We start from the raw sequence: 14,277 nt of genomic DNA on the forward strand, positions 1-14,277 counted from the left end.
TCCTGATCTATGGCTGGATGAAATGTATAGCCACCACTTCGTCCTATAGCCTCCCCATTGGCGTGGCACAATGTGGAACCTTTAGGGCCTACCAGGCACTTGCCCAGAGCAATTCATTTAGACCGTGTGTTTGGATTTTTGGATTTTAATTTCCTAAGACTTGACTCAGTTCTAGAAGAATGTGCTTCTTCGGTGACTGTAAACATAATATAATATATGAATATAATATAATATAAGGCTATACTCTTTCAAATCGATGGATTTAATAATAATGTCACTAATTTTAATAAAAACACCATGCACTACATGGATTACCCGTACCATGAGTGCAGGAACAAAATAAAATAAAAATATATATATGAAAGTATCACTGCATAGCCTATACTGTAGCCTAAATCTAATCCCTGAACTGTCAAGACACTGGCTGGCTGAAGAGGAGACCAGTGGTCTGACTGAGTCACGCAATGCAGAGATAAACTTAGCCAAGCCATCGATTATTTTAAAAAGTAAAAAGCTTTGCAATCATCTGTTCTATATAGTTCACCTTAATGATTCTTCTATTCTATTCAAGACATTGTAAGTATATGATGCCTGGAATATACAACAAATCTGCATAATTAGATTGCGCTATGTAATTCTGGAGTCATGTTATCTCTTCTGATACTTTTTTATTTTGAACTTGTAATTGTCGCTGGACACCTGGCCCATGGCAAAATGTCTATACCTAGCGATATATAGCAAGTGACAGTGGGTGATTGGCCTAGCTGCGTTGTTTCTTATACTAGGCTATACTTCAGCTAGCCTATAGTATTGATATCTGTATAGGCATGCAGGCATGGCAGCAGGCCCAACATGGAGAGCTTTTTGAAGAGTGTGCATGCAATGCACTGCAGCAGATGATTGGCTATAGTAAAAGGACTCTGCGTTCTTGGTGATGAGACAGTATCGGAAGCGGGGGGGGGGGGGTGGGGGGGGGGCTGGGGTGAGTGAGTACTGACTGAGTGAGTGAGTGGAGGAGGGAGGAGGGGGGATGATGAGCGACTGACTGCATGCTGAACTGAAGAGAGAGAGGGAGGCGGAGGGAGGGAGGGAGAGACCGCTTTACCGCAGTATCACTAGATTTCTGCACCACTCATCAAATCGCTGCGGCATGCAGACACGAGCTGGGGGGGAGGGCTGATATTTAGGTCTGTGCCGGTCTGTATACCGAGTGTATAGGATCACTATAGCTCCGTCCATTTGTTTTACATTTTGTTATTAGATATAGGCTGTAGTAGGCACCACATCGCTGGACTTTTATTTCGTTTTCTTCGGAAACGTCCATTTACATGCGCGTGTCTTCATTTTGACTAGATATATATAGACACACACACACATTTTATCTGATTATTGCTCAGTTGTCAGAGCAACGATCGTGTTTCTTTGTCCTATAATTATTATATCAAGTTTAGCATCAAATCAAAATGGCAAAGGATGGAGAAAAAGGTGGTGGATGGGGTGAATTTATATGGAACCCCAGAACGCGGGAATTTATGGGCAGGACGGCGACCAGCTGGGGTAAGTCTACCTTACAACTATACCGTGGAAATATATAATAATAATATTACTATTATAACCTGTTATTGTTATTGTATTGTATTACTATAATTATTATCCTACAACAATGCAGCAAAAACTATATACCGTAGATAGCCTCTATACGGTTACCTTTACAGCAATGCAGCAGAAGCACCATATAATGGGTTATTAGCCTATATATGACATCAAATATAAGAGATAATGGTTAATACAGAGCAATGCAGCAAATATGGCTCTTCCTCTGGCCCTATATAACGTCTCGGCCTCATATATATGCCGAACAAAAAAATATGCTTCATTAAGGAGGAGATTTAAGCAGAAATCTAAACATATAACATATGTGTGTCTGATGGTGTCTGGCGTGTTAAAGCAATTCCTGCGTGCGTATATAATTCAGTGTTGAACGCTATTGCACGGGTCGCTGTCCACTGCACAGCGGTGCTGATCATTAAATGCGGCATTGGTGCTGATTGCCGGCGAAATGTATAGTAGGCCTGGGCTACCCTGCCGTGTTTTATTTATTAATTTATGTCACTGCATGGGTTTTCTGCGCAATGCGCTTAATATGGGGGTGGAGGCTTATATATGCCTTGTTTATTTTTAACCGGGAGTGCCCAAATATTACATTTTATATATTCAAATGGGACTATATAGCTTTTACGTCCTCTCTTTTATAGCCTATAATAGGCTATAATAGGCTGTAGCCTATACTGTTCATCTCTTTTCTCTTTATCTAGCGTTCTGGTTCTGGTGAGGAGCGAAAAGGCTAATCACTTAAACGGGAGGAGGCAGCCATTATTTTGTTGGCGTTAAACCATCGATCGCACAATGTAGGGGTTCGCAACTGCATTCCATTCGTCATTTTGGCTTTATCTTGCAGAGGTTTGGAAACATAATATATAGTGCGAGCCCAGACTCTTCGAATTAATTGTAACATTAACATTTCTTTCTTGCCACCACGCACACACACACCCCTATATAGCTGCATGATGAATCCATTTCAAATGTTCGTGGAGTGATTGAGCGCATATGGCGGCGTTCAAATGACATTGGAGCGTTTTAATCTGGCTAAATCCGAGGGCCAAATTCTATTTGTATCGCCTCCTCCAAACCCCACCCCACCCCTCCCAAGTGTGAGTACATCAGTGAGGGATTCTAATCCTAATCTAATGGCTTCATTGGCCGACAGGGAACGTATCGATTCAGTAGCACTACACTAACCTCCCGGAACCACTTTATCTGTGTTTGTGAACATGATTTTAATGACAACCGCATTTACTATTTTACTATACCATTTTCTTTCTCCATGGCCTTTGAATCAATAACTGGAAAGAATTTAGGTATATAAAATGACATCCTGCATGATATACTGTATATCCTCCTGCATGTCCCTGCATCACAAAAGGACAAATAATCTTCCAGTTATAGGCTATAGCCTATATACTGTGTGTGTGCATGCATCAGAACCATTGACTGGATCTACGGTATCTATGCAGGAGAATCCTCCCACAATGCATCGCTTAATCCAGCTCAGACCATAGGTGCTTTGAGGACTAGTGGCCTCTTTAAGCCGTGCTCTCTAACTAAGGCCTGTTAATTGGGATATTTCTGTAGTAAGCCACACTGTGGAGACCTTGGTCTTTCGACTTAACATTTCCTATGGCTTCCCCCTGCACTCCCAAAGGACAAACCTGCCGTATATGTGTGCCCAGGCCATCTACAGCAGTACAGTGTTATTTACAGGTAGTCAAAGGCCATGTCATTCTTGGTCAGTGGCCTTGGCCCTTGTGGTTAGAGTGTCCGCCCTGAGACTGTGTCGCCTTGGCACTCAGTATCAAGGGTTGGATTTAGGGGGGTAAGTCCCTGCGACATACTAGCGTCATGTCCAAGGGGTGTACTTGTACATCAAAGCTGCCTCACGCTATACAAGGCTATACTTACTATACGATTTCATTCCTGGTACAAAATGTACAGGCATACCTTTTTAATTTTGTACAGGGCCTTTAGTGGTATATGGATTCTTTGCAGTGGTTATAAAAATAATGCAGACTGACTCCACCAAAGCATACTGTAGTATATACTCTAGTCGTATAACGATTCCCTCCATTTGAGGGAGGCATAATACATGCACGTTCCCAAACTTTGTCATGTCACGGCCCCCCAAATTGACATTATTGTATTATAGCCCATTTAAAAACATATGCCAGGGATTTTTACGGCCCTAGCAGAGATTCTCAACCCGTTTAATTTCAAGGACCCCCTATAGTTTGACATCCATTATTAGTCTACAGACCCCCCATTTAATGGCATTTATATCTCTGGGACCCACAATTTATTTTGTAAAATCAGAGTTACAGACCCATAAGGGTCCATTTGGTTCCATTTGTCCACTCTCAGAGTTACAGACCCATAAGGGTCTATTTGGTTACACTCTCAGAGTTACAGACCCATAAGGGTCCATTTGGTTCCATTTGTCCACTCTCAGAGTTACAGACCCATAAGGGTCCATTTGGTTCCATTTGTACACTCTCAGAGTTACAGACCCATAAGGGTCCATTTGGTTCCATTTGTACACTCTCAGAGTTACAGACCCATAAGGGTCCATTTGGTTCCATTTGTACACTCTCAGAGTTACAGACCCATAAGGGTCCATTTGGTTCCATTTGTACACTCTCAGAGTTACAGACCCATAAGGGTCCATTTGCTTCCAATCACTACCTAGATAATCTCCCCAGGGATTTTTTTTCCTGTGTCAGATTTGTCTGGTTTCCAACCATCACAGTGCTTGCTGTAAATCAGTTATTTTCAGCAAGTGACAGTGTACAAATTAAGCTTAAATTCACATTCAAAAGTTAAAAGCCACAGATGAGTTTAGCGTGCAGACAATGGGAAGCTAAGATAATACACTTAACAGTATACAGTATGTTCATGTTCTCATGAGATTATACACACACCCACATGCAAAGCGGCATAAATATTCAAAGAGCCTATTCCTTTCATCCAATACCCTTCATTTCCAGTTTCAAAGCTCGTTTTTTTTCCAGCAACCATTCAAGGCCAAAATGTGCGACCTGACGTTCTAATCAGTTCTGAGAGAAGAAAAGAGCCCTTCTCCACCATTATTGTGCATGAAAGAACCGGATGCTGACTCCAGTCTGCAAGGGCCCTCCCGGCCAGCCTTCATGTGTGGGTTTTTTTCTTTTTTTTGTTCAACTTGTGCTGGGAGGAAAATGAAGATCAAAGCGAGATGTCCATCATCAGCCTGTGAACTGGACACCCCGTGTGTACTCTTCTTGACCCTGCACGTGTGCATATTTATTTTCATCACCGCTTACACCCCTTATCCCTAAACTTCTTTGCCTTTTTTTTCTTTACTATTTTGCTAAACATTTTTGAATAGTTAAAATGGCCAGTCTACAAGCTCACAACGTGTCAATGTATAGATTGGCTAGTTGAACTATTCAAAAATGTTTTTCAAAATAAAAAAAATAAAAAAAAGGGGGCAAAGAAGTTTAGGGATAAGGCGTTTAGCGGTGACGAAAATGGAGCCCTTGCTATAGTCTTCCCTGCAAGACTGCGAGAATATAGTTGAATTTTTGAGTTTCACAGTGTCACAGTCCCATCTAATTGTATCTCATTTGTCTCCTATACATGGTGCCTATGTCAGGAGTCAGCAGTGGCAGTGGTTCCCAAAGTGAGGTCCGGGGACCCCCCAGGGGGTCCTTGAGGGAGTTCCAGGGGGTCCACAACTAAACGATAGTCTGGAACCAAATGGACCCTTATGGGTCTGTAACTCTGAGAGTGGACAAATGGAACCAAATGGACGGGTCCATTTGGTTCCATTTGTACACTCTCAGAGTTTAATCAACATAGATTTTACAATATAAATCGGGGGTCCCCAGAGATAGAAATGTCATTATATGGGGGTCTGTAGCCTATAGTGCATGTCAAACTGGGGGTCCTTGACATTAAAAAGGTTGAGAATCACTGCTAGAGCCGTAAAAATAATCTTCTCTCATGGGGGGTGCCCACTGCCTAGCATGTCTTTTCAAATGGGGGGTCTGCGAGCTAATTAGTGTCAATTTGGGGGGTCCTTGACATGAAAAAGTTTGGGAACCATGCACTGGCCTATACAGTATTATGTTGGCTGACTCATCAGGTTGTATTTCATTATTTGTTAGATGGACGAGACGTTTGCTGGCGCCAGCTTTACATTACTGTAGGTGGTATTTGATTTACATACTTACGGTACTCTATACTGTTAAGAGCATGCAGACCGGGAACACATGCACATGTACACATGCACACACACACGCGCACGCACGCGCACGCGCACGCACGCACGCACGCACGCACGCACGCACGCACGCACACACACACGCTGATGGTTGGTTCTTCGTGGCAAAGATAGTTGGAGGCAGTGGCGTGCACAGACATTTAGAGGGGCAGGTGCTCAAGTGAAAAAAAAGGGCACCTTGTGCAGCGCGTGGAACCGGGCCGGTTGCCTTAAGAGTGTGAGTTTTTTAGATTTTGGGGCCTAAATAATATATTAGAAGCTTTTTTTTTAATCAAGAATTGATCAATGTCACCACGGTCCACATACTGTACAGTGTACAGTGTTCAGTTGTGTGAGTTCCTCGTTGGAGGCCTCCCTGTGAAGCTATATAAGGCTCTATGTTGGGGGCCCCAGCAGAGCTCCAGGCCTATATAGACCACTGTGCTGCTCTCCTGCATTGAGCTCATGGTGGAGGGAAATTTCTTTTATACGATAAAATGTCATTTTGTTGGCATTGCACACTACATTTTCTCATATATACGTTGTGGCATCCCGAGGGGGACAGGTGGTAAATGGGTACTATATTCCCATACACAAAATAGCTACTGGAACAACAACTCCCAGGGTGCCTCAGCACACACACACAGGTGTAGGTGTGTGAGGCACCTAATTGAGGCAGAGCTGCAGAGAGACTACATGCATAGCAAACAAAAAGGACATGAGAGAGACAAAGGGCTGGACCCGAGGATGGGAAAGGACTGGGAAAAGGACTCTGTTAAGTGTTAAGTAACAGTGTGGACATTCTTTTAACTTTTCTGTTTGGACAGTATTTTAATTTAAGAACATTATTCTTCCTTTGGGTTGTTTTTCATTGCCTTGGCAAATTGCCTCATGTTGGCCTATCTGAGTTATGAACCTGTGGGAAAATAAACCTAATTTCATTGTATCTTGGATTTTGCCTGTTTGATTCTGCACTGCCTCTCATGACATTACAACGTTAACGAATGCTCTGCGGTCAAAACATTGTACAATAAATGCACCACGTCTCTCTGTGTGTGTACGTGTGTTTGTCTGTAATCCACGTAACTCGAGAACCCTTCTGCCCACCGACTTTGAATTTGACAAACGCGTTCCACACCACCACAGGGAGAGCAGTGCCCGGCCTTGAGTCTGTCGGATACACGGTTGTCCGGAACCGCCACAAAAGGCTCTGGCCAGGCTCTGCCAGTGGACCTAATGAGCCTAAGTCCCCACACCGGTAGAATTCCCAGCCTCTGCCTCCGCCAATTGATTGCCATGGCAACCCCAGACCTTAGTGGAATAGTAAGAGAGTGGCGACACTAGCGTCGACTCCCATTGTAACTACAGAATGCGGAAGTGCTCGTTCTATCTCAATGGGATAGTTCCAATGTTTGGAACTATAGGCACCTGCTTTGCGACGAGATCAAAGATTGCATACTAGTCTATCTATCAAGCACTACAGTATGCTATAATGTGTAGGCTACTACTCTAAGTACTCTGACAACGGGTACAACGAGCACAACGGGTATTGTTATGGTTTTATGCCCACATATGGAGAAGCTATATGATTACTCACATGCATTATTAGACCTGTATATTTGAAGAGCTGTGTGTAGACTGGCTATAATAACTTTACCTCACTGTCTGGAGGACACTGTTTAACCTTAACTGACCACAGGACTGTTGGCCTCAGGCCATGGAATGTGTTTTTTAGTGAGACGCCATGGGCGCTGTGGACAAGAGCTATAAGGCACAAGCCATGGTCCTGATGCCACATAGAGAGCATTCATGCAGTGTTCTATTTTTTTGGTGACACTACGTATATCTCACAGAGACTCACGACCACCCTTCCACATGGCGAGGGTCGTCTGGTGGTGAGTCATCTGCCTTAACCATGGGACAAAAGCGTGGACTGTTTAAAATGTCACCCATGGTTGTTATTGACATGTATGTGATCACAGACCATTTCCAGTCTAATATGGATACAATGTTGATACTAGGGATGTCCCGATCACGTTTTTGGGCTCCCGATCCGATTCCGATCAGTTGTAAATGACGTGATCGGCCCCAATTTCCGATCACCCAATCCAATCGGAAAGAACCCTAAGCAGAGATACAATAATAACAAACAGAAATGACATTCACACGTCAGTCATCACGCTGTATGCGAATGTATACTGTTCTTATTTTGACGTCGCTGTACAGTATGTCATACAGAATAAGAACAGTACACGGATCGGAAAGACGGAAAACACCCGAGAACTATAAAACAGATAAACCGAAAATCTAATAATTAAATAAAGCAGTTACACAATCCTGAGCAGAGATGCTGGAAAGCATTGCCCTGAATTGAACCAAAGATGGAAGTGATCTGTTGACCAAAATGATACAAGTAAATGATTGTCTTCATGTTACTGCATGCTCCTTGAGTATGAGACGATGCGAGGCGTAATATGTCATGCGGTTTTGTAATATGGTTGAGAGATGTCTTTGTGAAAGTCTTCTATAAGTAATGAATGTTCATTTGTTTGCTATAGCTAATGGGAAGGGGATAGCGCGCCTCAAAAAAAGGGCAATTTTAATAAGTTACAAAAAAACGTAATTGCATTCTATTGTATATTAATCAATGGCTGAAATGACTTCATCTTCCAACTAGGGAACGAGAGCCTTTACGGTAATAGACAGTGTACACACGGCCGGTAATTTCCGATTCGCCTGCATGTTATATAGGCTAAAGCGACACCTCGTGCAGCCAGGATGCCATAGAACTGTGCTGTGTCTGTTACTATGTCTGTTATACTGTGTCTGTTACTATGTCTGCACTGCGGTGCTTACCTGGCACGTGCAGCAGAGAGTGATAATTAGAGAGGCAGGGGGCTGTCGGCCCAAAATAGCGAAAATAGCAGATCTACAAGCTCACAACACATTGCGCTGCGACACGTTGAGAGCTTGTAGATCAGCTATTTTCAGGGTTCACAACCCTGCACTCAATATCTACTGAGAGATGCGGTGTGCGACATGGATTTGGAAACAAATTAGTTCAGGGAAAAAAAAAAACGGTTCTCCTGAATGCATGCCTTCCGGCATTGGCATGGAAAGGAAACCAGAGGAGTGGCATTTGGCTTTTCTTTCACCGTGTATAGGAAATGCTGCATTCGTGGTCCGGAGAGGGCAGTTGTTTTACAGACGGGTAAAATAAAAAAGGGCAGGGGCTGAAGCCCCCTTTGATAGCTATGTGTGCACGCCCCTGGTGCTTACACTGCTAATATACGTAATTCCCCTGAACCCTCTGCCCTAATCCCCCAGGAGGTCTCCATTCATTCACCCTCCCATTCTGACGCCGTCTGTCGTCCTTCCTCCCACTCTGCCGACCGTCCTTTCCGTCATCAGTGCAATTTGATAATTAAATTGGACGAAGACCAATTCGTTGGCTTATATGTGTTCATACTGTTTCCGATAATGGCGGAGCTGCTGGGCACTGCTGGGAGTGTTTATTAAAGCATGTTATACTGCAGTGCTGGTTGTGGAGTGTGTGTGTGTGAGTGCGTGCGTGCCAGAACGCGTGGGAGGCCGTGCACATAGGGCAAGTGGTTCATGACGAGTGGGAATGCACGGGGAAGGTGCTGATGGAAAGAAGAGACTAAATTTAAACTATAGGTTTATAAATGCACATTGTATGCGATTAACTGATCTCCTTCATACGTTTGCTGATTTATTACGTCCATCTCTCTCTCTCTCTCTCTCTCTCTCTCTCTCTCTCTCTCTCTCTCAGTCTCGCTCTTCGTGTTGGCCTTTAAAAATGATGGTTGAATTACATTTTTATTGAACTCTTTTATGCTCTGTGATGAAAATGGAAAGAATGTATATTTCTTATACAGTGTATACTTCTGTGATGTTTCTCCATTGGTCGATGCAAGCGGTTGACGACATCCTTCTCTGTTTTCCCCCAACAGGTCTCATCCTGCTCTTCTACTTAGTATTCTACATCTTCCTGGCGGGCATGTTTGCCCTCACCATGTACGTTATGCTGCAAACCTTGGATGAACACAAACCGACTTGGCAAGACAGGCTCTCCACTCCAGGTGCAGTATATAGCTATCTACAGTACAAGCCACTGTGTATATACATTATAAACCACATTACCCCATGGCGTCCCTATTGTGTGTATGCATTTTACGATAGGCAAACATCTGCAGCTATTTTCGGTGTAGAGGGGAAAAAAGTATAGGGCAACAATAGACCCCTGCGGGGGATCAATAGAGTTTATATGGTTTAAAGTTGTTAAAGTTATACCTCTGTGACTTTCCGGATTCATTTCAAACCCGGGTCTCTTGCAAGTGCTGACATTTTAACCACACTGAGCTAATAGCACCTGCCTGCTTTCTCAGGGGAGAAATTACATTTTCAACTTCAGTTCGTACCACTTGTCAACCTGTTGTGATAAACCATACACACACAGGACCTAAATATCAATAAAAGAGCAGGGAGACCCAATATAGAACCCACCCCCCCAATTGTATAAATTATATATTGTTGCGGTTGTAGGTCACAGATTACTATGAAACCTGAAAGACCTGTCTGTCGGTCAGGTCACGCCTCCATGTATTGTCAGTCCATTGCGCCTCGTGACACGTCACACGTCACACCACCATATATGGCTATCAGTCCAGTCCATCACGCCTTGTGACACGCTCCATATATGGCCGTCTCCATATATGAAGACCACGACACTGACCTCATCAAACCCTGGATATCCATACAAAGAGAAAACTGGATCATCACCTATAGATCTGGATATATATGGAGCCGGGCCAGCAACTCTATACATCTGACCTCAAACCCTTAGACCTCCATATATGGGGCTGACCAGCTGTTCTGACATTCCATTATGTTGAGTTCTCAACAGGCCTGAAAATTCAGGCCCACCGGCCCCCCTCATCAAACCCTGCACACTCACTCAACACACTTCCCCCGCTGCCCACCCTTAGATCTCCATATATGGAGCTGACCTGTTCTGACATTCCATAATGTTGATCTGACCACATCAAACCCTATGTGCACTTAAGACACGCTCCATATATGGCCGTCACCCTGGCGTTAACACAATCCACCATATACAGATTCCACCAAATGACAATAGCACAGCTTTATTAAGTTAACTATATCCATGGCATTCTCATGGCATGTTTTTGCTGAACATGTTGGAATGCCACTTGCCCATTGGCCACCATGGTTGTCCTTTAATGATAATCACCATGCGGGGCTTTTGCTTATTATAATCATCTGCTATATATATATATATATATATATATATATATATATTTTTTTTTTAACATATGTTTATTAATTTTCTTTACAGTACACATAAGTATTTTCAACAATTGACATATATCCCCCCCCCCACACACATCCCCCTGGCAGCACAAATACAAACAAAATCTTACCACGAAATGATTTGACAATAATATAATACAAAACAAATATAAATAAATAATGACAAAACGAAAAACGAAAATAAAACACATTACATACAGTTAAACAAACGGATTCACAATGTCCATCACAGTTCCCTACCCCCACCCCCCAGCTTGCTATTCATATTATATATCTGCATCTGCTATTATGTTGAGTGCTATTTATTGGGCATACAGATCACCATAATCAATCAACAGTCATAAAACCTGGTTGTGTTTGCTTCCACCCACACTTCTCTCTGCACTGCAGGTCTCATGATCAGGCCCAAACCTGAAACCCTTGAGATTGTCTACAACATCCACAGAACTGAGAGCTGGGACATGCACACTACAGCCCTGGACAGGTTCCTTGCTGGTGAGTCTCTCTCTCTCTCTCTCTCTCTCTCTCTCTCTCTCTCTCTCTCTCTCTCTTCCACCTTCTCTGGCTTTTTTCCAGATGAGCTTCACTTCAAATGGTGTATACTGCTTTGAGTTATAGCCAAGATTCTTAATTGAATTAGGTGGGGCTTGATGATTGAACATTATAGTTTCATTGAATCACGCCTATATTATATACCCTCTTCCTTTGCAGATTACAACAACTCGGTCCAGATGGAGAGGAGCGATGAGTGCGTACCGGACCAGTACTTCAAGCAGGACGACAGCGGCGATGTGAAGAACAACCCAAAGCGCTCCTGTCAGTTCAACCGCACCATCCTGGACTGGTGCTCTGGACTCGAAGATCGTTACTATGGATTCCAAGAAGGCAAACCGTGCATCATCATCAAGCTGAATCGGGTATGGCGCGAAGCAGGGCAAAGGGGGATGGTGTTGCTATGGAGACTTGGATTTACTGAGATATCCATTTTTTTGGGGGGGGGGGGGAATCTGGGATAAACAATGAATCACACTAGTGACAGCAATGAATGAGTCCAGTGACATCATCGATGGGGGATACAAGCTAATAAAAACTGCAGGCTTTCTGGTCCTGAAAAGTTGCAATGCGAAAATGGAAGCCATCGTTCTCGCGATAATGAAAATCTAAACATTTTTGTGAAATAATCTTGTTTAAAGAATAATCTGCCTAATGATGATGTCACTGGAAGACGGTTTCTAATCTGCCCACAGCCCTCCTATGAGACACAGACTGAGTAGAGAAAAATCGTGCCATTTTATCATGATTATTAGTGAGGACCTATTATATGAAGAAAGGTTGAAAAGTGGTGAAGTGGTCCTTTCACCACATGCACCCTATAGCATCCCTATTCTGGGGATGGTTAAAAAAATAAATCATAGTCGTGTGAAGTGAGGGGTGCCCACTGTTAAAAGTCCATAGACCTTGCTGGCGGCTGCCACGCGACGTCACGAGAGAAAGCCGGACGTTGGAGGGGCGACCGCTTATACATGTCGCTAAAATGTTAATTTTAGCATATTATGTTATTATGCATTGTCTGTCTTTCCCACTAGGTGATTGGCATGCTGCCAGGGAGGGATGGACAGGCTCCATTTGTCACCTGCGGGGCAAAGGTGACCATTTGTTTTTTCACTCTCATTTGTGATCGCAGACAGTACTATACTTAAGGACAATACGTCGACATTATTTGGTCAAATGTATCATTTGGTTCACGACTTAGTGATCTGTCTGGCATATGCTACCTTATCTTTTAACATCACTGTGTATTCTCACTCAGAGATACAAAGAAGGCAAAGATTGGGTAAGAACGGGATGGTATACACTAGCCCTGTGCAATTATATGTTGTGGCCCTGTGCAATTATATGTTGTGAGATGCAGTATAGCAGCACTGTACTGTACATTGTAGTTTTCCAACAACCCGGTTTATACTTCGTCATACTAACAGTGTCTGTCGCAGAAAACAGACCATTTTAACTAAGAAATGGCAACGCATCAGGTAGGACGAAATATAAATTATAGGCTCAATGCACCACAGGGTTTTGTGTGTATAGACAAAAAAATAGAATGTGTGTTCTTTCTATGTTTTAAAAAATAGAACATAGAAAGACTTGGAAGTAGATTATCGGCATACTTATGTGAAGTGTGTGACATTGTAATCCATTCCAGATTTTTAACAAAATTCTGATTCCCACCTCCACTCCTATGAAAGCCTCCCATTGCTGAGAGGCATTTAAGGCTACCCCCAAAGGTATGGCACTCCCATATCTTGCAAGTCTGATTGAACGCTACGAACCCTCCCGCACGCTCAGATCAGCCAACGCTGGGCTGGAAGTACCTTCACTAAAAATGCAGCTCCACACGTCCCAAACGCTTCTCCCTCTTCTGGCTCCGAAACTATGGAATGCACTTCCCATTGCAATCAGAACTGCAGACTCACCCCCAATCTTCAGCCGTAGTCCCACCTCAACCACCCCAACTCCATCGTAGCCCGTAGCACTAGCCGTAGCACCCTGCCGACCTTACAGGCGTATGTATGCAAAGGCTCAATTCATGTAACTAGTTAGCATTTTATGTAGACATACCGTATAGCACTCGTACAGTACGCATAGTTTCATCATATGCCTATAGATATTCCACTGTTAGGTTCTTAGCTTATGTGTGATTCATGATGACTATTTTAAATGCCTATTGTAAAGGCCATAAGTTAACTGACACATTTGCCTTAATTGCACCCACAGAAAGAAGACACTGAAAAGATTGGAGAGATGATGTTCTTCCCACCCAATGGCACATTTAACTTGATGTACTACCCTTACTATGGCAAGAAAGCTCAGGTACTGAACGTTTATTCATCCAACTGAAATTAAAATATGAACATAATCAGTAACACCACATTGATAATGTATCAAAAGATACAATTCATTGAGACAGTTCTTATTGTTCCCCCCCCCCCCCAGGTGAACTACTCTCAGCCCTTGGTTGCCGTCAAGTTCCTTAACATCACCACCAACGAAGATATTAACATTGAGTGCAA

General features: G+C 43.2%; 1 protein-coding gene across 1 annotated transcript in view; it reads left to right on the forward strand.

Moving 5' to 3' along the window:
* Window positions 1–1,322: 1,322 nt before the first annotated feature.
* The window catches only part of atp1b2b (ATPase Na+/K+ transporting subunit beta 2b), a 13,750-nt gene continuing 795 nt past the window's right edge, over window positions 1,323–14,277 (forward strand). Inside the window, exons 1-7 of the mRNA XM_080779795.1 lie at window positions 1,323–1,557; window positions 9,829–9,957; window positions 11,600–11,704; window positions 11,921–12,126; window positions 12,796–12,855; window positions 13,982–14,077; window positions 14,201–14,277. The exon at window positions 14,201–14,277 is cut by the window's right edge and continues 795 nt beyond it. Of these exons, the coding sequence (XP_080635921.1) occupies window positions 1,464–1,557; window positions 9,829–9,957; window positions 11,600–11,704; window positions 11,921–12,126; window positions 12,796–12,855; window positions 13,982–14,077; window positions 14,201–14,277 (767 nt within the window). The 5' untranslated portion in view covers window positions 1,323–1,463. The remainder of the gene's footprint in view (window positions 1,558–9,828; window positions 9,958–11,599; window positions 11,705–11,920; window positions 12,127–12,795; window positions 12,856–13,981; window positions 14,078–14,200) is intronic.

This window comes from Protomyctophum bolini (genome assembly GCF_963924005.1).
Source record: "Protomyctophum bolini genome assembly, chromosome: 13".
In the NCBI taxonomy this organism is placed as follows: Eukaryota; Metazoa; Chordata; class Actinopteri; order Myctophiformes; family Myctophidae; genus Protomyctophum; species Protomyctophum bolini.